This window comes from Brachyistius frenatus, unplaced genomic scaffold (assembly GCF_029030835.1).
Source record: "Brachyistius frenatus isolate BFR_SWC_R1_liver_20210118 unplaced genomic scaffold, ASM2903083v1 Contig_20, whole genome shotgun sequence".
Classification (NCBI taxonomy): domain Eukaryota; kingdom Metazoa; phylum Chordata; class Actinopteri; family Embiotocidae; genus Brachyistius; species Brachyistius frenatus.
In genome coordinates this window covers 916,064-940,555 of record NW_027210619.1, presented here as the reverse complement: position 1 = coordinate 940,555, position 24,492 = coordinate 916,064, and the positions used below count along the sequence as shown (strand labels likewise).

The window sequence follows — 24,492 nt, the reverse complement described above, 5'->3', positions numbered from 1 at the left end:
ATCTGCAATATAAAATTAATTTATAAAAAATTAAGAAACAAATACAGGTATTTCAAGATTTCATTCGATAATTTTATGAAGTTTTGAAAATTATTCTACTTGTATCAAAATAAGTAGAGAATTATACCTCATAGTTTTTTGTGACATCATACATTAAGACAATAGTGCAGAGACTACATTCAGAGCAAATTAGTTCTCATTTTATTGTTGATATATTTGCTATGACTTTAGTTTTGTCTTTATATCATGTTGTATTGAACTACTGTAACTGTCAGTTCTCCTGCATGGTCTTGTTGATCCAGTCCAGGTAGTGACTGACTTTGGTATAGACTCCATATGTCCCCTGCTGTCCACAGTCAATCCCCCAGCTGACAATTCCAGCGGCCCAGAACCGTCTGTTGTTAGTCAGGGTGAAGGGGCCTCCACTGTCACCTTGGCAAGAGTCCTTCCCACCTTCAGGGACTCCAGCACAGAACATATTATTTGTCAGGTTTGGTATATCGAATCTTTTCACCTTCAACAAACTGATTGATCTACTGCATGCTTGCTGCTCCACCACTGGGACATGCACATACTTCAGCTTATTTGTTAAAAACCGGCTGCTGTGGTTTCCAGTGACGCCAAAGCCTGACACCTGCCTGAAAAAAAAAGTAAAAGACACCGTTATGAAGCTGGACAGGAATTGCAAGTTGGCTTGAAATAGGAGAAAACAAAAAGAACAAAATAAGGTAAACGTAAAGATTTCACAAAACTATAAGCAAAGAAAAATTTGAAATTTTACAGCCTTATCAAATGATATATGACAGTTGTTTCTTTACCCCATTATGCCAGCGATATATACGGCATTCTCTGCTGGCAAACACACTGGCATTATAGATGAGTTGAATATGACTGGTTCTTGCAGTTTGATCAGCGCAATGTCATTGTTGTAGTCTAAATGGTGGGGATTGTTGTATTCAGGGTGAATGTGGATTGAGGAAGCATACAGTCTGTTAGGAGAGTCCAACAGACTTGTAGCATCAGTGAGTCCCATGTAAATCTGCGAATCAACAGCATAAGAGGAAATAAATCCGAATGTAAAAACATGGAGGCAGTGGGCATCTGTAGGTAACATCAGCAGTGGACTACTTACTCGCACAGTTCTATGTGATTGTTGTTGTCCATTATTACTTATTAGCACATGAGCTGCAGTCAAAATCCAGCGGTCTGCAATCACCATGCCCCCTCCTCTATTTCCATCTACAGACAGTAGCGCTTGCCAGGGGATGGTATCAACTGGAGCATCATCGCCTCCAAAGATCCTCTGATAGGAACGGATTAATTTTGTTGGCTGTCCACACACTAGATGGGACACATACACATACATAGTTTCACATATACAGACTCAGACTGTTTTTGTTTAATTTTTCCAATTAGACAAAATAGTAACATTATTATTATTATTTTAATGAAAGTAATTGTTCCAATTAAATAAAATAAAAAATAGCTTTAAATAAGGTTTTGCAGGATGAATAGTAATACCTGGAACACATGTTGGACTGACAACAACAACATTGTTGGACCTCCACTTTCTGTCTGCTTCACAGGTGAAGCTAACTGAGGAAACAAGAAAAAAAAAAAAAAAAACAGCAGACTGTATAGAAAAATGGGGTATAAAAAGAGAAGTAAATATGGAATTGCCTTAAAGTGCAATACCACTGAGGGCCGCTAGGGGCTAGGTCCAAAAAGCCTTTGGCTCTATAGACTCTATAAAAATTCAATTTGAAATTTTTCAAGTCATAATGGTGTCATCCACTAAATTCACTCCTGCTTAGTGCTCTGGTGGTCGATCTGAAACTAAATCCATAATCAATTAGATATTTGGACATAAAATGTAGTATGTTGGCTGTCTTGTTTGATTGACATCAGTCAAATTGAGTCACATTCCCAGATGCTTACTAGTTCGTCCACGTATGGTAATTTCTGACCTAAAAACAAGATACCAATGACCTAAATGCAAGACTCGAGGTTTCAAAATGACAGTTCACAAATAGGTAGGTTGGTACTGTAGTGTGACTTATTTTTAATTTAAGTCCAACTTAAAAGCAGCTAAAAACCTTGTTTTACCACCAACTGAAGACCATTCGCCTCACCCTACCCTTCCAAGACTGTAAAAGTATCGACAGCAAAACTTGAGAAAAACACACTAAATATCAAGTCAACACAACTGTACATTATTATAAAGTGGCAAGTCTGATAAAGATAATTCAACACTGTCAAAAATGAAGCGGCTTATATACAGCTCAAAGATTCAAGAGTCTGCCACTGGAAGCCACTGTAGCAATGTTATGAAATACCATACAAACAGACAGTCTAAGTTAATATCTTACCATTCGCACTCCCAAAGAGAGAGTAAAACGGTTCATTACAGTGATAAAGAACAACAGAACGATACTGATTCTGAAAGCCAGACAGGAAGATCACCCCTCCATTCAGCAAAGGTTCTGGTTCTCCACAATCAATTACTGCAGAAGAACAAGACAGAGACATTGTTAATATTCTGTCAGCAAAGCACTGAAAAGGATCAACAGGACTTAATTTGTTTGAATTGTTGAAATTTACGATGATTGTTTTTTCTTACTGTGGCATTCTGGCAGAGGGAGGTGCCACTGTCCGCTGCTTTGGCACATGGTAGCGAAACTCTCGAGCTCCTCACCCCCCTGACAGGACAAAAAGGAGCTTGAAGAAAATGTCAGTCTAGCTGATGTTAAATATGCCTTACTGTAATAAAAAAAAGAAGTTTAATCTGACCATCATCAGCTTGTATCCTTGGTCGCAGCGTACATAGATGTAGTCTCTGTAGAAATAGTCGCTCAAGATAGGAGTGACCCTGCCTTGAGCTACAGTACCAGGAAATGGACACTGCACTCCTGGAAACACCACAAACAATCATGTATCGTCAGTTGCACATCTGACACAACCCAACTTTGTGTTTCAGGTTTCAGGCTGGAAAATATATTTCACAGTGTCAAGACAGTTTCAGTGATGACATTTATAACCTGGAGGGACCCTGACACTTCAGATGCAGTTTAATTGCTTTTTTCTATTCTCATTCTTTGCTCCCTCCCTCACTGTGTGTGCTGTAGTCCAGGCTCCAGCCGTTGCTCTGTCCTTTATCGTCCGTGTGGTAGTCCAGCCTCACAGTGTTGGAATCTGTGATTATGAGTCCAGGGCTCGTTCCACCACAGAGCTTCATTGGCTTTCTGTCTGGGATGATCACCTGAAAGAAGAAGTGCAGGTTTTGTATGACATACACCTTAGTGCTCTCTTTATTTCAGAAAAAATAGGTAGAGTGGAAGATGCAAGCCATTACCTGTAACCAGTGATAGAGACAGTTTGGGCCTGCCTGACTGTCTAAGCTCTCGATGTGGAAGTTGTCGGTAAAGTTAAGAAAGATAGTGAAGCCAGATTCTACAGAAATGATATACTGGCAGGACACGGCATGAGGCGAGGGGTTAGGGTAACCAGGGCTGAACAGATGTCCTTCGGGTTCATCAAAGATACCACCACCGCAGGATACTGGGCATGGGGAAAAGGGGGTAAAAAAAAAATCAAGCATAAAAAGAAAAAATGGTTTACTAACCCTAAACGAAGCTTCAAAATCACCCACTCAACTCCAACTTGTTCAAAACTTTGCTGAAAGTTTAAAGATAATTCAGGAGAGGAGTAACACAATGCTTTAAATCCAGTATTAAAGAAATAGTGCAATATTTTGGGAGAGTTAGATATCTGAATAACCTGAAAATAAACCTGATTATCAGCTACCTCCACCATCCCAACTTTCGCTCTACCTTTTTTTGGTATTTTTTACTTCTTAAGATCTAATCTGAGATCTCCCTCAAGGAGCAAAGAGCTATAACTGGGCGCATCATATTAGTGAAAAACTGACAACAGTTTGATTCAGCCTGACCCTACATTGATTCATTGATTGGAAACGTGTATCTGCACCAGACTCACACACACAGGTGCGCTGGTCTGACCGAAGCTCATAGCCATGGTGACAGGCGCAGAGATATGATCCGAGGGTGTTGAGGCAGATGTGAGAGCAGAGTGGACCCGAGCCATCTGCAGCTTCTGGTGCAGAACATTCATCTATGTCTAATGATCAGAAAGTCAAAAGTTAGTTGGGAGATGGTGCGGTGGTGGAAGAGGGAAGTGACAAGAGGAGGCTGAAGAGCTACCTGTTGCCTGGTACTGAGCGGAGAAGCCCACGTTCTGGTGGCGCTCTGGGTTGTTGTCATCTGTTTGGAATATGAGGGTGAGTCTGTTGCCTGGAGACAAGAGGGGCTGTTTGCCTGGGTGATGCCCATCAGCAGAGTTCTCACTGCCACAAAACTTCCAAAGCAGCTTTTTATTGTAAAGAACCTGAAGGATTATATGAAGGATAAAACCTTAATCACCATGTAAAAACATTGAATTAAATTAAAGATAATACACAACGTAGTGCGTGGAGAAGAATCTATAACAGCTGAGTCCCCAAGCCTTGAACCCAAGTCACATCCCAAGTTATACGTTTTCATTTTAAGTCTAAGGATGAGTCAGCAAGATCCTGTTTGATTCAACTCTCTCTGTTCCTCTGGTACAAACATCCAGTTCAAAGAAAAGTGAAAAGATATGCATGTGGTTGGTAAGTAAACTATTGTAGTGCAAATTTCAAGTTTAATATTCCTGTTTGAGTCATATTTAAGTTTAGAGTCAAAGCACTACAACACTGTCTTTTGTGTGATATTGTATTCGTGTTAAAATATGGCACTGACTGTAAGAGAGTCGTAGTGGCATCCTGCAGAGGCTTCGATGTCCAGGTGTGTGAAGGTGAGTCGAATCTGATAGCCCTCAGGCACAGTGAGGTCCCACTGCTCCAGCAGGTTGGGGAGATAAGGCTGGGGATATCGGGGGGACTGGACCTCCCCGTACATTAGTGGGTCTGAGTCGGGCACAGATGAGACCCCACACACCGATACATACAGAAACCTAGAAATGTGCATGAAAAGAGAGTTTGATCTGTTTATCAGTCTGTGGTCATCTGATCAGCGTGTTCAAAGTTCATGCAAACAGAAGAGAACAAACACGGTGATGCAATCAACACAACTGTGGAAGAATATTGTTGAGACTTTATGTATGACATACTGAGAAATGGATCATTCAGTCAACCTATAAAACACTGCTTATCTGTAGAATACATATAATCCATACAGCACTACATATGAAAAAAAACTCTCCAATAATGGCAGGTATGTTAGAATAATTTTCAGAATCAAACTAAAAAATTTGACAAAAACTGTTTTGCAAGTTTAACAAACAAATAGGTTGAACACTTCAAGTAAACTTACCAGATGATGACAGAGCTCCACCCCATCTTTGGATTAAACACGTCTGTGAGCGAAGTGATCCGCTGTCATAAAGCAAATGTCTCGCATTCAAGTGAAACATTAATGTCTGTCGTTTCCAGTGTTTAGCAACTCACTGAGTTAATGCCAGGAATATGCCCTGTTTGTCTTGGCAAAACCAAATAAATGCTTGACTTTGAATAGCAGAGAAACAGAAACCTAATTCCTCTAAAACACAGAAATAAAGAGATCCTGTGCATGAGACACCTCAAATGACATGTGAACTCATCTCAAAATTATTGTTCGATTATTATTTTTTGAGAAAACATAAAAAACTAGTATGATTTTGATTTAAACAGCTGTCAGGTTTTGTCCCCTTATTTCAGTGTGCCTTAGTCACCCACAGCCTTCGTTCTACCACTAGAGGGGGTTATTTACTTACAAAGATTATGAATATAGTCCTGTTTTATGAACACCAGCACATCCCTCTCACATTTTCACACAGTATCTTTCTTTACCTGTCTCGACATCACAGTTTGAAAACATCTACCATAGGTCTCCATTAAAATTCAGTTTCTTATCGAATGATGAAGTATATCGACACATACATTAATAAATACCAAAATGCTTATATAAAAGAAAGAAAGGAAAAATACAAATGATTACAGTGAAAAAAACAGAAAGAGCATTAACAAACTTCACCAGTTTTAATTGTTTCAGACATTTACACAAGTGGTAGGAGAGCATTATTTGTTCTGCAAAAGTTGCAACCTCACATGATGAAGTGATATCAGTGGTATATTTTTGAAGAGATTGACTGACCTTGATTAATGAAAAAAAATGCCAAAATGTTCTGATTCCAGTGTCTTAAACATGAACATTTTCTGGTTCCTTTAGTTCTCCATTATTAAAAAAAACAACTGTTTTAAGAAAATGTTTATGCTGTAAACTGTTGGCTGGGACAAAACACTGGTTGACATATTTCACCATTTTTTTTTTACCAACGGGTTTTTTTACTATTCAAGAAAATAAGTGATGGTGTGTTGTTTTAATTGATTGTTTTGTTTCGTTTTAATGACGAGCAAATTGAAATTTAATACAGAACAGAAATAGAGTTTCTGAAGTTTTAATGTGAGAACCGAGAACACTTTTGTTTGTCTGCAGTGTATAGTAGTGACACACTGCACTGAAAATCATTTGTGTTTTTGCATACAAGTTAAGTTTCATATAAGTTTCAATATTGTGATATTAATTCCAAACAGCTATTCGCAGTGTGGCTGTCAATTCACAGAAAATATACTGTTTTTGTTGTTCAGAAAAATGTTTTCATAAAAGCTGCTTTATTGGCTTGATCTATAAATATTGTGTTATCACCTACAACACCGAGCCAAATTAACAGGTTGTGCAAGAGTTGAGAGTTCACAATGGCCCTGAAAGAAAACATGTGTTTTGTGTCTAAACTGTTAATGATTAAAAACACATAATCTGCAGTTCATTTGCAAAATTTCCTTTAATACAAAATTATTGTCATTGTGTTATTCATGTTTTGAGTACAAGATTATAGTCTATATTTTCATTAGCATTGTTATTTTAGAGATCTGAATCAGTCCTGAAATGGATTATGTTACTGTGATTAAGAGCAGATTCTCTTATCCTTCATCTCTTCTCTATCTAAGACTTTTCTAATGACTCGATTGTGTTTTTAATCCACTCTACATACTTCTCCACCCTGGTGTAAAAACCTTTGTTGCCCCCCTGCCGACAGGGGGAGCCCCAGGACACAATCCCGTTCAGGTAGAAAGGCCCTCTGCCAGCAGACAACATGGGCAAAACAAAAGGGCCTCCACTGTCTCCAGTGCAACTATCCTTTCCGCTAGCTCCAGCACAGAACATGTTGTCGGTGAAAGTCATGGGTTGGTTAGGTGCCATGGTTGGTGTCTGCCTACAGTTATTGAGGGAGTAGGCTGCAATGTGAGCATATTTTAGCCAATTTGATTTAAGCCGGTGCTCTGTCTTCCCCCAGCCTGACACTGTGCCTTGTTCATTTTCCATCACGGCCCTGTTTGCCTGTGGCAGACAGATGGGAAGAAGGTTTGGACTAAAGTTAACTCTGGAAGTGAACTTTATGAGAGCAATATCATTGTCATAATTAGTTTGTTGAGCTGAAGGAATCCCTTTGCTGTAGCTGGGATGAATTATGATCCTCTCACTATTCATGACAGTTACATCCGGCCCGTTAGATTCCTTTCCATCTATCAGCCCACCAAAGAGGGACAAAGAGGTCTCCTCAACCCCATCCACAACATGAGCTGCTGTGACAGCCCATCGGTCACTTATCAGCGACGCACCGCCTCTATTGGGATATCTGATCAGAAGATGCCAGGGTATTTCCCCCAGTCTGGCATTTTCACCTCCCAAAATTCTGCCAGCACTTGCAATGAATTTGTCAGGCATCCCGCACACTGAAATACACACAAAGTTACTAACAGAGTCAAATCTCCGAATGAATGATAATTAAAAGTAGAAGAAATACATTTAATATCCTACCTGCAATGCATTTTGGCATCTCTGTCCCGACGCTGACTGAAACCCATTCACCACTGGCACTGCAAGTGTATGTGTCTTAAAGAATGAAGAGAGCACATCGGGTAAAACAATAACAGATCACATAAACCAGAAGAGGGATGCAAATATGTTTTCTATGCTCACCGTCTCCTTCCAGTGTGTAGTAATTTGAATTGCAATTAAACTGGATCTGGTCTTTATACTGAGTGTGCAGGTCTTCTGAGCCCACCAGCTGAAGGATGCCATCTTTAGGGATGTCAGGACGACCGCAGTCCACAGCTATTGATGAGAATGTGTAAAAAAGATTATTATGAAAGAACTCGTAAAAAAAGAAATCCCAAACGTATAAGAAAACGGGTTAAAAACAGGTTAAAGTCTCACGTTCACAGGTGTAACTGGGCCTCCACGTGCCTGTGCTCAGGCAGGTCGTCTCATACTTTGATGACAGGGTCTGGGTGTTGTTCTACTTTGCAAAAGGAAGATTTATATTAACTTAACAGTGGCTTAGACCTTTACATTGAATGTAAAAGGTGTTGTTCTCCGTGCACTCACAGTATTCACAAAATAACCAACGTCACAAGTGACTGTCACTGTTTGACCCCGATTATACTCTGGTTTCTGAGGATTCATGGTGGAGTATGACGTCACCACTCTGGGACAGATCCTGTCTGCATTTCACATATGAGAATAACAATTAGGATGATTTTCAACAAACTTCTTTACAAATACTTTTTCCTATTGTGTCTCACTGCTGTACCTCTTGTCTTGAAGTGGAAAGAGAAGCCTTTGTTGGTGCCAAAGCCATCAGAGGTGAAGCGGATCTGGACGTCATTAGAGTGAGTGAGAAGGGGAGAAGGAGGAGGGGTGTGGCCACAGAATGGCCCCAGAGTCCCAGAGGGAGTCTCAATCTGCAAACAAAACAACACGAGAAACATCAACAAATGTAAATTTCCAGACATCCTCTCTGCTCTGCTCCCTCTGATGAAGCATCCAGATGTACAGTACCAAAGGTTTGGACACATTGACTCATTCATGAGTTTTTCTTTAAGTGTAGAACAAAACTGAAGACATCAAAACTAAGAAATAAAAGAAATGTGATTAGGCAGAGAACAAATTGCAAACAAAGCCAAATATGTGTCATATTAAGATTTGTTAAAGGAGTGACAGTTTTCACTGTTGAAAAAATATTACCCAGCCTCATTTTCAGTTCCACATCTTCAGTTTAATGTTGCAAGACAGGGGAATGCACATGTTCAAAAGGAGGTTGAAAATAAAATAACACAAAAAGACAATAAAATGTCCAAAATCCATGCTTTCAACACTTCAGTCTGAACTTCCTCTTGGTTTCCTCCTAATTAAAGTTAAAAGTTTTAGAAAAAAAAAACACATCTTCATGAGGTATTTACATACTCTGACTCAACACCTACCCTCAGTGAATCTATGCATTGATCATCAGGGCTCTGCTCCACATCGAAAACATCAGAGAAGTGCAGCTCCAGCTGCTGGTCGGCCTCCACAAATAGGGTGTACTGACAGTTGGCGTTCTCTGCATATGAATGAGGCCAGGAAGGACTGGATATGTCCCCTCTGGTCAGGCCTGACAGATCCTCAGAGCATCTCACTGGGTTCAAGACAAGAGGTCATTATCACCACCACCACCACCACCATCATCATCATCATTTTAATCAACATAATCATACGATTTACACAATCAGTCTGCTTCTCATTTCATTCTCCTCTCTTCCTCCTGTTTTCTCCCTCCTCCCCCGCCAACTACTTCTACTTCCTCTATTTTCCCATTTTCACTTCATCTTTTAGTTTTGTTCCCACTTGATGTGTTAGCTCCTCATTCTGTGCACCGTTTACTGTGTAAAGAGATTATTTGTACCAGTGCAAGTGTGTTTGTCCTTGGCCAGGTAGTAACCATGGTGGCAGGAGCAGTGGTACCCTCCAATGAAGTTGTGACAGAACTGGGTGCATTTGTTGTCTGGGTCGTCCTCACATTCGTTGAAGTCTGACGGAGGACATTTTTTTAGAAGAGATTATTACATTTAGTAGACATTTGAATGACTGTATAAACCTACTGTAGCCATTATGCTGTAACGTTTTATGAAACATCAACAACAACCAGATCTCTTGTCACTTGATTATCTCAACAGATTTTAAATGTGCCACTTTGCCTTAAAAAAAAAAAAAAAATCAGTAAAAACAAAGTTTAAACATTAAATATGTGAACTGTTTCCACGTCATCTTTAGCAGCTATAAAATGCAGCCGTTATGATTTGTTGTCTAGAAATATGACTGGTAAAATATTTTGACAAAATTATGTACTTATTCATGCAACAAGCTGAGATCGCCTGGGGAGTGTGGAAGAATAAAATGGGGACAAATCCTCAAAAAAAGTGTTGTTCTTACTGGTTTTTCCTCTTCTATTTCTTACCTTGGATGGTATAAAAGCCTCTAAAACCGGTGTGTCTCTTGGTGTTTGAGTAGTCAGAGTGGAACTCAAGGGAGAGGCAGCCGCCTGGGGAGGAGAGGAGCGAGGGGTTCACAGCGGACTCAAGCTCTGCAAACTTCCTTTTACCGCACAGAACGGACATCAGGTTTCCATTTGAGAAAACCTGGGGAAAAAAGATGAGACCAAATCAGAAAATTGTGTTGTAGAAGGTATAATAATAATGGTACTGGCATCAATTAGTAAACTTGACTTTTTAAAGTGGGAGCATTCGAAGTTCCTTCTGACCCCTGACCTTCACTGCATCATTCTCACAGTCCTGGCTGTCCTCAAGGTCCAGGTGGACGAGCCGGAGGGACAGGGTGTGACCTTTGGGGGCACACCTGCTCCAATTCAGACTAGCATGAGGCAAGTATCCAGTGGGATAACCCGGAGACTCCACCCATCCCAGCAGCATCAAGCAGGCTGAGTGGGAGAGCAGGACAAGCAGGAGACTGAGGGGAGGTACAATATGGAAAATTTAAAAAAATTAAAGGGGGAAACAAAATAGAGTTAAGAAAAAATTAATTATATAATTTAATGTGAGAGTCAGACACACAAAAAGAACAAATCAGAGTGTAATGAGCAGATTAACATCGTCAACATCTGTCTCATGCAAACCAGCATGATGTAGCAATCATGTTAATAAATATGCAAAAATCCAAACCCACCTTAATCTTAACATTGTGGTCCGATCAAATCTCGTCTCCAACTAACTCAACATCTCTCCTTCTCCTTTTCTTAATAACATATTTCTATCTCTCTTAAGTCTCTTCCTGCTGCCCCTCTTCCTCTCTCACTCTCATTTTGCATCGGTAAGCATTTATAAATCTATTTGCAGCTTGTTTTTTGTATGTTTGCAGTAACAAGGGAGTGGCTGTGGGTAAGTATTGTAACGGGAAGACAAACTGAGCCAAAAAAAATTTGCGGATCAAATACAAAATGTCTTTGCAGTTTTAGCCCAGCAGTATTCCTGGGTTCGAAGGTTCTGCGCGAAACAATGGAGATGGAGGGAAAGGAAAGGGTGTAATGGAGAAAGGAAATAGCTCATTGTGCTGCTCTGCTTTGTGGAGTTTGAGTGCCAGAAAATCAGCCTTTTGGTCCCGTAGTTGCGGAAACACATGCAGAGCTTTACATCACAGTGAAAGGGGCTGGGACAGGAAGGAAATGAGGAGAGCCAGAGACGGAGACGGAGACAGAGAAAGAGAGACAAAGGGAAAACCAGCAGATGAGGGACACTGGGGTTTTCCACTGTGTAGGATTAGAAAAGACATAAGAAGACAGAAAGAGGAGGGGAAACAAATCTGTCGTCACAGGCTGATCAGACATCAGAAAGAGAGCGGAGGCAGAAGAATGTGAGTGAGTGTCAGAGAAAGAGGGGCCCTGCGAGGTACGACAACTCTAACAGACGTGATTTTAAAGGTTACGAGCAGAATCAGGAAGACGGAACTTTGATACCTTACACACGGGTGGAGGACTGCTATCGAATGGGCTAGAAAATGTCTCAGATAAGTTGCACAAATGAGGACAAGTACACCAGTAAAGATGGAAGATGCTGCGATCGCTGTCCTGCAGGTCAGTCACAAAGTTTCAATGACTAATATTTATTTCTCTCTGCTTCACAAACTTCTTTATAGGGCTCTGCAAAGCACAACCTTCCTCACATACTGTATTTAACACTTACTGCAATACACAGTATCTTTGTTTTGTTTTTTCCAACTCTCATCAGGAACCTACATAAAAACCGAGTGTGGTGCTACAAAGCCAACAGACTGTGTCAAATGTGGACATGGGTTCTTCACAGCCACAAAAAATCACCTGCTAAGCTGCCACGTCTGCAAGATCTGTAGTTCCAGTGAGTCACACACATGAACATACAGCGCTCAATATTGAAGGATAGCACCTTGAGATGTCACACTTCATTTTACAAAACCATAAAACAAAGACACCTGGACACTGCATCCATTACATCAGCATAAAGCATAAAGCACAAAGCACTATTGAATACCTTGTTCTTCAGTTTATTGTGCTACTAATACATTTAAAAGGCAGCAGAAATATATATGCACGTGCAAAACATAAACACAACTCCTTCTCGTCCCGCTGCCTTCGTACAGCCATCTTCCTCTTTTCCATTTTTAACTCATTGTATAGTCCAGAGAGCTGAGCACAGTTTCACTTAAACAACTCAGAGTTTCGTTCTGTTCACAAGGCAGCGGGGGAACGTTAAAGTTTTACAGTTTAAAATGATTTACAGTGTGAAAATATATAGAAGAAGAGGGAAACTGTGTGTTGAGGAGTTTAAACTGGTCATTTACTCTCAAATTAAGTCCACTTAGATTTAGTTGTAACCTAACACCCTCCCCAACTATCACACAGGTACACACACCACCACCAAACGCATCTACACAAAGACAAAAAAAAAGAAAAGAAAGAAAATCAACAAAAGTTCTCCTTTTCACTCTTTCAGGTAACAACGAGAAGAAAGTAATTGACTGCACAGATACAAACAACGCAGTGTGTGAGTGTATGTCAGGTTTCTACTGTATTAACAATAACTGTGACTACTGCCAGCGAGTAGCTGTCTGCCCTCTGGGTAAAGGAGTCAAGTTTCAAGGTAGGCCTAAAAGTTCACAATAATTGATCATGTTCTCAAGAAAGATTTCCACATTTTGTCAAAAACTGGCCACTGAAGTGACTCTACGCTTTGCCTCTTTCACACAGCCACTCGCACGAATAACACGGTGTGCGCTCCGTGTGAAGAGGGGACCTTCAGCAACGTGACAGATTTCCACTCGCCCTGTAAAGCACACACCAGGCAAGACTGTTTCCACTATTAGTCGTCGTCATTATTATTATTAAAGCTGAAGGATTGTGAACTGCATGTGAAACTTAGGATGCGAGTGAATTAGTCATCCATCGACACACAGCATGAATTACTTTAGTTTCAGTCTTAAGTCTACAAACTCGAAACAGCCGACGTCCCACTTCTCACCTACTGTAACTACATTTATTTCCACACCGCAGGAATGCTACATTAACAGTTTCTGGAGCTTCAATTCCTTTCACTGGCTTTTAGTGGGACAAACATACCGAAATAAAAACCCTAACTTTAATGAGTAAAAATCTTAAACATTCATTTTTATCTTCATATGTTGCTTTCAGATGTGACGATTATGGAAGAAAGCTGAAAACTGCAGGAACCACAACAAGTGATGTCGCCTGTGGGAACTTCAAATCTCGTAGGTCTCCACTTTTAACTTTCAGCTATAATTCCACATTTGTTTTAAGATTAAAAAAAAGAAAGAAAGAAAAAAAGGAGCTTCAGCATTTTAGCAGATGCTCTCAAACTGAGTGAGTCGGAGTTCCTGTTGACCTTATGTTCTTATCTGTCACATGATCAATTATGAAGAGGGGAAGTAGAACGGAAAGGAAATCATTTTGTGTGAAAAGAGCAGTGTAAAGGGTTTGTTGCGATTAGTATGCGTCTCTGGCTAAAAAGAGTAAATTCACCTTTAGAGAATACATCTACCTAAAGTATTCATGGATGCATACAGACACTGACAATCCAGTAGTAACAAAAGGTTAAAGGCGAGTAGGGTGAATTTTGTTTACCAGGGTCCAGGAGAAAAGGGTGACACTGGGCGGGATTTACTAAAGGTTTCCAGAGTTCAATTTCAGTACATTTTAAAAGGCAGTAATTTTATTTTTAACGAGTTGGTGTGTTTGAAATAGTTAACTCATTTAAATCCGATCAGATACGTAGGGAAACACATGTTGCATATCTATGCTTTTCTTGTTTTGTCTACATATTTTTCACACAGTATGACTGTGAGAAACGGTTTTTCGATGGATGTTGATTCAAAGGAGCTAAAAATATTTATTTCAACCCAACAGCATAGAAAATCTATCCAATCACCACAGTTTCAGGGAAGACATCCAAGGCTGTGATCAGACTGTAGGCAAATCGGACTTATTTCTCAGATCTTTAGGGCTGACTGTCTGCACCGCTATTTGCAAGTAAAAGGATCGGATTTGGTGTGTCCAGACATCATCAACTTATCTGCATGGGTTGCTATGGTAACGACTTAACAACTGCCGGCATGCGGACAGTTTATTTCGGCTTCTGTCCGTGGACTGTTGTTGTCGTAGTCCTCCACAGTGCCAAAATCTACACTTTCCGATAGCACTCTGCTAGAATGACCTAATTCTAATCAGGTCATCCTTGAGTCTAAGTGAGAGCTTGTGCCAAATTTGAAGAAGTTCCTTCAAGTTGTTCACGAGATGTCGTGTTCACGAGAAAAACCTTTTCCATAACATGAAATGTTATTCTAAGCTGCTGAGGAGATAATTGCGGAGACTATTTTATCTCCGCCTTATCATAAGTAAAGAGAATATAATCAAAAACATTTATCAAATGTAACACTTCATACCATCCTAATGTATTAAAACATTGCCACACAGCTATAACTTCTCTTAAGAAGTGGATGCTGTACAGACAGTTAACGAACACTTGTCAATATAATAACAGATGCAGTTAAATATAATTATGCGCTGATCGCATTCATCCACTTTTAGGTAGGTAGGTAGGTAGGTACATACTTTATTAATCCCCGAGGGGAAATTTTTTAGTTTAATTTTTTAGACCTACTTATTAATAGTTTGTAGCACATATTATATAACATGGATTATTTTTTTTAATTTCTGTAACCATACAGCTACAGTGCAGTGTTAACATGCAGCTATTGTTTGCTGTTTATATGTCAGGTGCTTCATTAAAGAAGTTATAATTATTGACTCACTAATTAACAGTTCAATTATGTAACAAAATCTTGGATTACGAGATCACAGTGTGTTATAAACCACGTATAAATGTCAGTGTTACCAATAAGGGTGTTCTTCAGGTCTATATCCTGTGATTTTCAATTTATCAATGACCAAATGAAACAGAAACTGAAATAAATGTTTCTTTTCATTATAGTCTGTTTGTCCTTTTAGTCAGGTAGACAGAGTTGTGTCTTGCTTGGATTATTAATGAGGAAACAGGCGCAGTAGTCAGTAATCTCTCACTTCCACTTTCCATTTCCCAGAAGTTGTCATAAACTCATGAAATAAAACGCTTGCGTCATCAGACATCATTCAAATGTATTCGGGTGCCTCTAAAACCCCCTCTGTCTCTTTCTCTTTGTTCATCAGATTGTCATTGGGTGTTACCGGCAGGCTTGTGGTCAGGACTCGTGCTGACCATACTCGTCGTTGTGCTTGTTCTCATCTTCCGGAGAACAAAACGCAAATGGCAGAAAGCAGGTGTGTATGACGCATCGCAGTGCATGGGTGTGTGTAACCATTGTTTTTCCTCACGCTTTTGTTCTCATAAAAAGTGTTACTGCAGGAGCGACAAAGTATGCCTACTCACTGGTTGTAACTACTCATGTTGTGAGGCACAACTGAGACCAGTCTGCTTCGAAGTCGTACAGTTAAAGGTCATAATTTATCTCTCAAACATGCCCTCCCACTGTTTCCTTGCAGTGTATTAAAAACAAAAACTTGTGAGTAAGGTCATATCTAATTTGCATACCTGATTATCTAATTAGAATTAAGCCTAAATGAATTAAGAGTTCATTCATGTTAAAAGAAAAAAAAAAGGTATAATATCTGTAGTTCTTTTGCCGAAAAGCTGAATATTTAGGAAGTGGTGTAACTCAAGACATGTTAAATTAGGAGCTGTTGACTGTCACGGATGACAAGCTGAATGGGGAAACCACATCCTGTACATATTCAACTTGACACAGTTATTTGGTACAATGTGACGCACACTTCACAAGCAGCTAACTCATACTGAGAAACAGGTCCTACGTACGCAGCACAGTCACATCACTTATTGTTTTGGCTGACAGTGTATTTCGCTGACATTTGCTGTATTTTCCAGAGAAGCAATGTGCCAATACTGGAACTGACAGATGAAATTTGTCGTTGGGTGTTGTTCATTTAATCTGATTGTGAAATCTGGGCTTCACCGTCAGTATAGTACTTTTAGTCATTTGGGTTTAGTTTACAAAAACTGATAAGGTTCATCGAGGGCAGAGAAACCACTGCCAGTAACAGTCTTTGATCTCATTACAGCATGTCTGTATTTTACTCTTATCAACATCTGCATATACTTATCTTCAAAGGATCATTTCAACATAAATTATTAAAATACATGTTTGGGCGGCACGGTGGTGCAGTGGTTAGCACTGTCACCTCACAGCAAAAAAGGTTCCGGGTTCGAATCCGGTCCTGGGCCTTTCTGTGCGGAGTTTGCATGTTCTCCCTGTGCTTTGCGTGGGTTCTCTCCGGGTTCTCCGGCTTCCTCCCATCATCCAAAAACATGCACCTCAGGTCAGGTTACCTGGCGCCGTGCTAGTGGCAGCCTGCTGCAGCATCTCCCCCCTGAGAGCCCCCCCTGCTGTAGTGAAGAAATTTCCCTCGGGGATTAATAAAGTGTATAAAATTCACCATGTCATGATGAAAGTTTAGCTATCTGCTGAGGTTTGTAGATAGTAATTCAAGATGTCATCTCTTATTGTAACGTGACTTAGTTTTTTACGTGTTGCATTACAGAAGCCTGTCTGTGCAGAATCTGACTCTATAAGGCTGTTTTCACATTCATCCGCTAAAAAGGAGAAGTTTCACAGTGCTCACATCGAGATACAACTAGTTTAGAACCATTTATGGTTAAATATCCAATGTACACGTGTTATAGGGAAACTTAAAACGCCACAGCATATACACCAAGAATGGATCAATTCATATATATTAAGATCAACAGTCATCTATTCAGACCTTTAGTTTAATTCCAAGCTGATTATTTGTATGTATTAAATTTTGTCTGAACGGGATACGTCACTTGATAGGATTAACCCATCAATGCAAACAAGCGCTGCAGCTTCTTCCCTTTCCCTTTATCCTCACCTGGCTGACGCGTTTCGCTTCTGACTGACGTCATCTTACGTTACAACCAGCTGTGCGTCGTGTTGATTAAACACGCTGCAGTCGGCTACCTCGGTTGCAGAGTGATGTTCCATTTTTTTATTTTTTATTTTTCCACAGTGTACAGATTTCCAGTTTCCAGCGATAAATCCACACTCAATTTACAGAATATGGAAACAAACTTCAGCGTCACGCAGGTTTAAAAAAAACAAACAAAAAAACGTAGTCCTTCCGGGGTCAAACACCTGACAAGAATCGTGACCTTCTTACCCGCCGCTAATAGCTGTACCCGAGCTATTAGATATTATTACAGCGACACCTAACGTACACAGTGAATAACAATTAAATCCTGTCTATTCCACCAATCTATTTGGCTCGGTCACCAACTTCAATTATAGCTGAGATGGTAGAATGCTTTCTATTATTTTTGTTGTAGTACAGAGTAGGGTTAGGGTTATTTTTATTTGTTTCTTTATCGCGTCCTATGTATTTTGTTTATTGTGAATGATTTTGAAATATCCCAGCACGGTGTGAAGAGCGGACGAACCGAGGCTCACCCACTCAAAAGTCACCGCGCAGTCGCCCTCAAAATGCAGGTGTCTTTGCATAGCAGAGATTTCAGTGTGCCTTATTTGCACTACTGTCTGTTGGGCCCTGTATGGGTGTGATGATTGTGAGTTGCAGTGCAGTGTTAGTGCACTGCCCCAAGGGGGTGTCATTTAACTAGGACAGGTTCTGGCCCTTGTGGGTAGTACTCCAAGGGGGAGTTTAGGTCATGCACAGGCTCTCTACACCTTACTTATGGGACAAGGTTTATTACAGTACAGTGTGCAGCAGCAGATAAAACATGTAGAGCACAATAAATGCGACCACATGGTTGGTTTTGAAGAAGCAGTGCCACCTAAGGGTCAATCAATACAAATGTCATGAACTGTTTTCTGGTGCATTTCACCTCATTCAACCTTTTTTTTTTTTTTTTTTTTTTTAATGATTATCACATGTGCTTGTGCGCCTGAGGTTGATTTATCTTTTTTTAAATCATGTTTGTGGTGTCTTCTTTGTGTAACAGTCCCCTCCAGACATCCGGTTTCTCTGGTGGAGATGGTTCCTGCAAGAGCTGTCACTCCACCCGATCTGTCTTCTCACTGCCAAGAGAGCTGCACCATGGACGAGTGTAAATTATCTCTTTTTAAACCAGGTAATTAATCCCTATTGCACTTAGAGTTCATAGTTTTCTACACCTATTCAATAAAAGGTTTCTAAATTATAGATACAAAAAAAATATATGTATATATTTAGAAATACGAAAATGTAAAATAAAAGCACAGAAATGTACATTTCTTGCAGAGCTGCAAATGTGTGGACAAAACATCCCCTTTTTTTTGTCTGCCTGTTGGTTCATCAGTCCACCACTGTGGTCCAGACTGAAATATCATGTACTGCTATGACATTCATTGTTCTCAGATGATAAAATCTGCTGACTTTCCCTTCAGCACCATCAACAAACAAAGTTTCATTTTGACCAATACTTTGGTTTGCAACCAGATACCTGCAAAACTTTTTCCATCAGCATCTGCGGTACTTTGTGTCTAGTGTTAATTAACAAATGGTAAGATGCCAACACGCGATGCTAAAATGCACTATTATTATTAACATCATTGTTACCTGTTAGGTGATGTTTGCATTTAACTCAAACTACCACTCTGCCTAAATACAGCATCAGAGAACCAAAAGCTTGACTCTTTGTCTTGTTTTTACAGTGATCAGGCCATTTATATTATTAGTCTTACACTTCTGTAGGTTCTTCTAAATTTGAAAATAAAAGCTGTACAAGCAGGTGAGAAATTAAAAGAAAAAAAAACTGGATTAACGAGATGAAAAATATAGCAAATCCAGATTCTTACATATTGGGGATAGAAATTATGATAACGTTGTATATACTATGGCTTTCACCAGTCATCTTAAATCAATTAAATCCCCAAAAAGAGATTTTGGACTATCAGCACATGGCATCAATTCCTCTTTAGTTCAGAGACTTATAGCATTATTCCAAAGAGCTTTGATGGTGTTCACAGTTGTCCAGCACGTTACTTTAACTCTTTATGTTGATCCTTTAAACGATTTCTTAATCTAATACTACTTTATATCAGTCTTTCATTCACATAAATGCTTTCAGCCCCATTAATATTGGGCAGCACGGTGGTGCAGTGGTTAGCACTGTCACCTCACAGCAAAAAAGGTTCCGGTTTCGAATCCGGTCCTGGGCCTTTCTGTGCGGAGTTTGCATGTTCTCCCTGTGCTTGCATGGGTTCTCTCCGGGTTCTCCGGCTTCCTCCCATCATCCAAAAACATGCACCTCAGATCAGGTTACCTGGCGCCGCACTAGTGGCAGCCTGCTGCAGCATCTTCCCCCTGAGAGCCCCCCCTGCTGTAGTGAAGAAATTTCCCCTCGGGGATTAATAAAGTGTATAAAATCTAAAAAAAAAAAAAATCTAAAAAAATCATGGCTCACAAATTGCAAACCGGGTTTTCTTTCTCTTCTGCTCACACTGAATATTGATTTTATTGTCCACCCCCTCAGATGATGATCTGGTCAACTGCAGCATGACAGACAGCTTTGACAGCAGCCATCCCATTACTCCACGGAAGGTCTCTGTTTCATTTGTTGAACCCATCCACATCGATAGAAGTGAAGGATACTGCACCAGCAACCTCTTCAGGTCCTACTCGGAGCCACAGGAGGACGAGTGGTGTGGGACATAACAGAATACATGTTATAGGGTTGTACTGACAGTCCTTCACTGACCTGGAGATACTGGAACTATTTTTATGACCCTTCAACTGGATTTATTTATACCAAAGAGGTGAGATGAAGTTGGCTGATGGTTTGCTGCCACCTGCAGGACTTTTGTAAGAACTTCAGTTCAACTAATGTGATATTTCAGTGTTGCATGTACAACAAAGCTAGCAGCTGAAAAAACCCCACTGATGCAGCTCTTTACTTGAATTTTTCACTTTGATGTGAATCAGTCTTAATAAAGGAGCTTCACAGGAGAAGGCAGCATAGTATGTGGTCTTTAACTGCAGCTCAGTGTTGTCTCTAGTAAGGATAAATGTTATACTGTTTTTTTTACTGTCAACAAATCCTAACAAAAACTTGAGGATAACAAATATTTTTTTTATAATAATGTAATATCGTATTCCTTTGTACCGTAAACCTCTTTTGTCAAATTATTAAGAAGACATCAGTGACATCAACTTCATACAAATTCTCACTATGCTGCTGTAAATATATAATGTTAAAGCATATTAATCTGAAGAAGAAAATAAAGTCCCCAACAAATGCAGTTTACATCAGTTAGAGTAAAAAAGCCTAATCTGATCAGTCTGTTTTAACCTGTTTTAAAAGACTTCCTAATTTAGGAGGAACAAATAGTCTCTGGGCTGATGAGGTGGCGAAGTCAGAAAGGTTTTGAGAGACTTGTGGACTTTTCATTGCATGTTTGGACAGTAACAAAAACAAGGCCAGCCTTAGTATAAACTGTGACCTTGCAAATATACTTTTAAAAGATATCTGGTTATATTTTTCCTACTTCAGTCAGTTATTCCAGTTGAGAATTGTTAACTTTTGAGCCAAAAAAATATTTTGAAGTACACTGTAATGCAAATTTTGAGCAATGAATTTTGATATTTATAAAACTGTAAAAATCAGCTTAGTTACATTTTAGAACTTCAAGTGTGATGTGATGTATTGAAGACACAGAAGTGAAACATGACAGATGTATGATTTGTTTATAACATGGTAAGGATAGATTGTGCAATATGAGGAAGTAAGTAGGGAATGTTTACAAAGTAATTTTGCTCTGCTGCTCTCTTCTCTCTATTATTACCATGAGACAGAACAAGTACAGAATGGTGTTTTCAAAAATATTCACTTATTGTGATCAAAATATTGTTGATTATAATAAAAATGCTGTAAACATGATTCAATTGTCGTACCAACTAGTTTTCTTTAAATTCATTTACTAAAACACTTTTCCAGTGACTTCAGTTGGCTTTCTTGAAGACTTGCTTGGCAACGATTCCTTCAACTCTCATCTCCTGCAGAGAGGAGGAGGAAAAGACAGTTTAACACATCAAAGAGGAGCTAAATGAGCTATAGAGAAAACTGGGACTGTGTCCAAATTACAATCCCACTTCCCCTCTTCCCCCCCTCATCCTTTGACCTCCTAATCCATCTCCCACCCTTTCACTGTTTAAGATCTTTTAGCCGTCCTCCTCTAGCTCCCCCTCACATACTCCTCATTAGCCTCTAGCTGGTATGTTCCCCTGCTTTGTGTAACCTCTTAAATCCACCATTTTAAGTCTTCATCCTTGTTGGCATTTCTTTCCCAATTCTCTCTTGAATTTAGCATTAACAACACCTTGTGTTGTCCTGCCTGCAACAGAGGTATTACAAATCCTGTGAGAGCTTTTTAGTGGAACAATGCTGATTGTTTAAAATCTTAATCAGCATTGACAGATAATCCATAAACTTCAATTATTTAGACCAAGAGTGCCTGAGAGATTCTGTAGCACTTTACAAAGATGTGCTTTCAAGACTCTTCTGAAATCTTTTGTGCTTGACTAACTTTGTTGGTAAATACATTTTCCGCTGAGGCATGCACAAAACTCCACAAACCTTTTAATAAAAAAAGAAGAAAAATGCACAACAAATCACACAACAGAGACAGCCACAGAATAAGGCAAAGAATGTGTGACTTCCAAACCAGTTCTTATTTGCATGTTCTTCCTCATTTAGCATATCAAATTCAGCATCATTGAGCTTTAGTTTTCCTTGTTCCGTCACACTCGCTCTGGCCTCTTTTATCCCCTCTTTTCACTCCATCCATATATCCTCACCAAATGCAGCTTGTCACCCTCCAGCCAGTGCGTCCAGCCCCGTCCCTGTTTCTCGCCTTGCTGGTCACAAACCAGCTTGTCTCCTTCCCAGCTCACTGTAGTCTGCAGAGACACAGAGATGCTGTGTTAGTGGTGTGCAATTACTATGTAAAGCAGCTCACACAATCAAACACACACTGACAAGAGGCTTTGTGCAGTGCAAAAGGAAGACTAGCAGTTTTTTCTTTTCTTTTTCTTATCTTGGGCCTTGTTTTTTAAATTTTTTGTTTTGGACACACTAAGATAACACTGCTTGTTTGAGTTCATGTGCTGTTTTCTGAATAGTTTTGTAAGTAGTTTTCCATTCACTTCTTTCATCACTCAGCTGTGAATTTAATCAGCAGGCGGTGGTTACAGCACAAAACAATCACAGCAGTATGTGGGGTGACTTCAAACACACAAAGCAACACTTGTATAACAAGTAATACTGCATATTTAACGTTTTATCAAGCGTATGTACGAGTCCAAACAAGTCAATTCGCACTATCAGAAAAACACACACCTGACAGGTACGGCCATCCACTGGCCCCAGGTCTTCAGTAAATTCTTTTCCAATAGTGAAATCCATGTTGAAGTTTTTGAAGGTGGTGATTGTACGGATTTTCATGTCTCCTGTGGCCGGATCATGGCTGATCTCTTTGGTGGGGTTCAACAGACATACGATCTTCCTCAGGGCAAAATTAATATCTGAGAAAAGACAGAAGCTTTATGTTACATGGGAGATAAGGTTGTTACTTTACTGAAGGGGAAGCTTTGTCTGTCCCACAGCAGCCAGGATGAACACATGCTGTGAGAGAGTGAGTGAGGTCTGGGATCATTCAAAGGACAAAGTGGTGATTTCATTAGACTAATGTACTGCTGCAAATTAAAGAAGGTCCGCATCATTAAATCCGTCATTGAAGATGATCTCATAGCAAGACATCCATAAACATACACAGGAGGATAAAGTTAAATTAAATTAAAAGCAATAAAGATTTATGGCGTGAAGGAGGGTTTTACATGTGTTAAACAAGAAAATTAATATAGGCTATCTGGTGATATGTTAGTATTAGAAAAAGACCAATCGTACCTAAAGCTCCGAGGTAGGTGTCCATATTATCCTGGTCCACCATATGATACGTGCCGGAGTAATTTGGTTTGGACATGTTTTCTTTTGTTCCTTGCAAAACTCTGACGAGCTGAAATCTCTACTTTTCCTCGTTTGTAATTTTTCTTGAAGTCTGGATCCCACAGATCGGCTGCCGCCTTGGTGGATATCAGTTTCACTAGCGCAACGTTTCGGACAATGCGAGACAAAAGAGACTGATGCCTCCCGTTTTTGTTGTTGCACGGAGTTTGAAGTTCGGTCGTGGTGCAGGCTGGTCCACAGTCTCAGTATGAAGTTCCTCCTTCTGGTAGAGACTCGCACTCGATGCACGCAGTCGTTTCCAGTAACGTCGTTTCTATGACTCACTCGGGCAGAGAGTTGATTTTTTCTGCAGGACCACATGCATGGGGGGAGGTTCATTCATGGTTTACTAATGCTTTTCTCAGAGGGATCAGTTGCAGGCAGAGGCGGTCCTCTGGATCCCTAAAACATGTGGGGGGTGGGGTGATGATGTACTCAGCATACTGGTGCGCTCATGTCCCGGGAGTTGATCCGCATTAGGCGTGAGGTCAAAGCAAACAATGGCTGCAGATAGGAAGACACTACATCATGTGGATGCAGTACACAGTCCATTTCTCCTTGTAGCACGAAGAAGTTAAAAGTCCAGTCTGTTATTTATTGTGTGTGTTTTAACAGTACTGACATAATTGAAAAGAACAAGTTCCATTACCAGCTGTTCTGTACATAAGAGTAGAAAACACTGATAGGAATTAATTACTGACTAAATAACTGATGTAATTAAACCTTTAGCAGCAAATCCTAAATAATTTGGAAGTTGAAAGAGTTTTCAGGACTGTCTGTGGTCTTATTTTCTTTGAGAAAGGGAGGAATGTGCACAGAAAAACAGCAGTGCACCCATATTTTTGTTTCCTAATCTTGGCAAATTGATAAAAACTTTGGCTCCCTATCTGTTCCAGAATCTTCAGTCTGCAAATGTGCCTCCAGGTGTGAAGATGCAAAGAGAAAGGAGAGCAATCCCCTTTTTGAATTTCTGTGTACACAGGGAA

General features: G+C 39.9%; 3 protein-coding genes across 3 annotated transcripts; 1 reads left to right on the top strand and 2 right to left on the bottom strand.

Moving 5' to 3' along the window:
* Positions 1-178: 178 nt before the first annotated feature.
* c1s.2 (complement component 1, s subcomponent .2) lies at positions 179-11,191 on the bottom strand. Its single transcript, XM_069695495.1, has 24 exons — positions 11,097-11,191; positions 10,682-10,880; positions 10,372-10,552; positions 9,820-9,945; positions 9,359-9,552; positions 8,689-8,839; positions 8,484-8,599; positions 8,313-8,394; positions 8,076-8,210; positions 7,914-7,988; positions 7,041-7,828; positions 5,370-5,431; positions 4,797-5,010; positions 4,221-4,404; positions 3,997-4,137; positions 3,353-3,558; positions 3,112-3,259; positions 2,791-2,909; positions 2,621-2,699; positions 2,370-2,504; positions 1,522-1,596; positions 1,133-1,341; positions 819-1,039; positions 179-638 (listed from the first exon to the last, which is right to left on the bottom strand). The coding sequence occupies exons 1-24, from the start codon at positions 11,108-11,110 to the stop codon at positions 272-274; spliced, it is 4,221 nt and encodes a 1,406-aa protein (XP_069551596.1). The 5' UTR covers positions 11,111-11,191; the 3' UTR covers positions 179-271.
* Positions 11,192-11,344: 153 nt separating this feature from the next.
* Positions 11,345-21,382, top strand: LOC138619310 (tumor necrosis factor receptor superfamily member 5). Its single transcript, XM_069695651.1, has 8 exons — positions 11,345-12,000; positions 12,155-12,280; positions 12,896-13,042; positions 13,150-13,243; positions 13,591-13,667; positions 15,622-15,732; positions 18,467-18,595; positions 19,979-21,382. The coding sequence occupies exons 1-8, from the start codon at positions 11,925-11,927 to the stop codon at positions 20,158-20,160; spliced, it is 942 nt and encodes a 313-aa protein (XP_069551752.1). The 5' UTR covers positions 11,345-11,924; the 3' UTR covers positions 20,161-21,382.
* Positions 21,173-23,848, bottom strand: rbp5 (retinol binding protein 1a, cellular). The gene is made up of 4 exons (XM_069695652.1): positions 23,408-23,848; positions 22,841-23,025; positions 22,300-22,401; positions 21,173-21,498 (listed from the first exon to the last, which is right to left on the bottom strand). Exons 1-4 carry the CDS (start codon positions 23,481-23,483, stop codon positions 21,445-21,447), a joined length of 417 nt encoding a protein of 138 aa, XP_069551753.1. The 5' UTR covers positions 23,484-23,848; the 3' UTR covers positions 21,173-21,444.
* Positions 23,849-24,492: the final 644 nt, after the last annotated feature.

What these genes read in the sequence shown, in the direction of transcription:
- c1s.2 (XM_069695495.1), bottom strand. An exon ending in GGACAAACACACTTGCACTG is followed by an intron (nt 9,553 to 9,819) that starts GTACAAATAATC and finishes TCTTGAACCCAG; the next exon opens with TGAGATGCTCTGAGGATCTG. An exon ending in GCCCAGTTACACCTGTGAAC is followed by an intron (nt 8,211 to 8,312) that starts GTGAGACTTTAA and finishes TCTCATCAATAG; the next exon opens with CTGTGGACTGCGGTCGTCCT.
- LOC138619310 (XM_069695651.1), top strand. Translation starts at nt 11,925, where the DNA reads ATGTCTCAGATAAGTTGCACAAATGAGGACAAGTACACCAGTAAAGAT. An exon ending in CTGTGGGAACTTCAAATCTC is followed by an intron (nt 13,668 to 15,621) that starts GTAGGTCTCCAC and finishes TTTGTTCATCAG; the next exon opens with ATTGTCATTGGGTGTTACCG. An exon ending in ACGCAAATGGCAGAAAGCAG is followed by an intron (nt 15,733 to 18,466) that starts GTGTGTATGACG and finishes TTTGTGTAACAG; the next exon opens with TCCCCTCCAGACATCCGGTT.
- rbp5 (XM_069695652.1), bottom strand. Translation starts at nt 23,483, where the DNA reads ATGTCCAAACCAAATTACTCCGGCACGTATCATATGGTGGACCAGGAT. An exon ending in CACCTACCTCGGAGCTTTAG is followed by an intron (nt 23,026 to 23,407) that starts GTACGATTGGTC and finishes GTCTTTTCTCAG; the next exon opens with ATATTAATTTTGCCCTGAGG. An exon ending in AGGGTGACAAGCTGCATTTG is followed by an intron (nt 21,499 to 22,299) that starts GTGAGGATATAT and finishes TCCTCTCTGCAG; the next exon opens with GAGATGAGAGTTGAAGGAAT.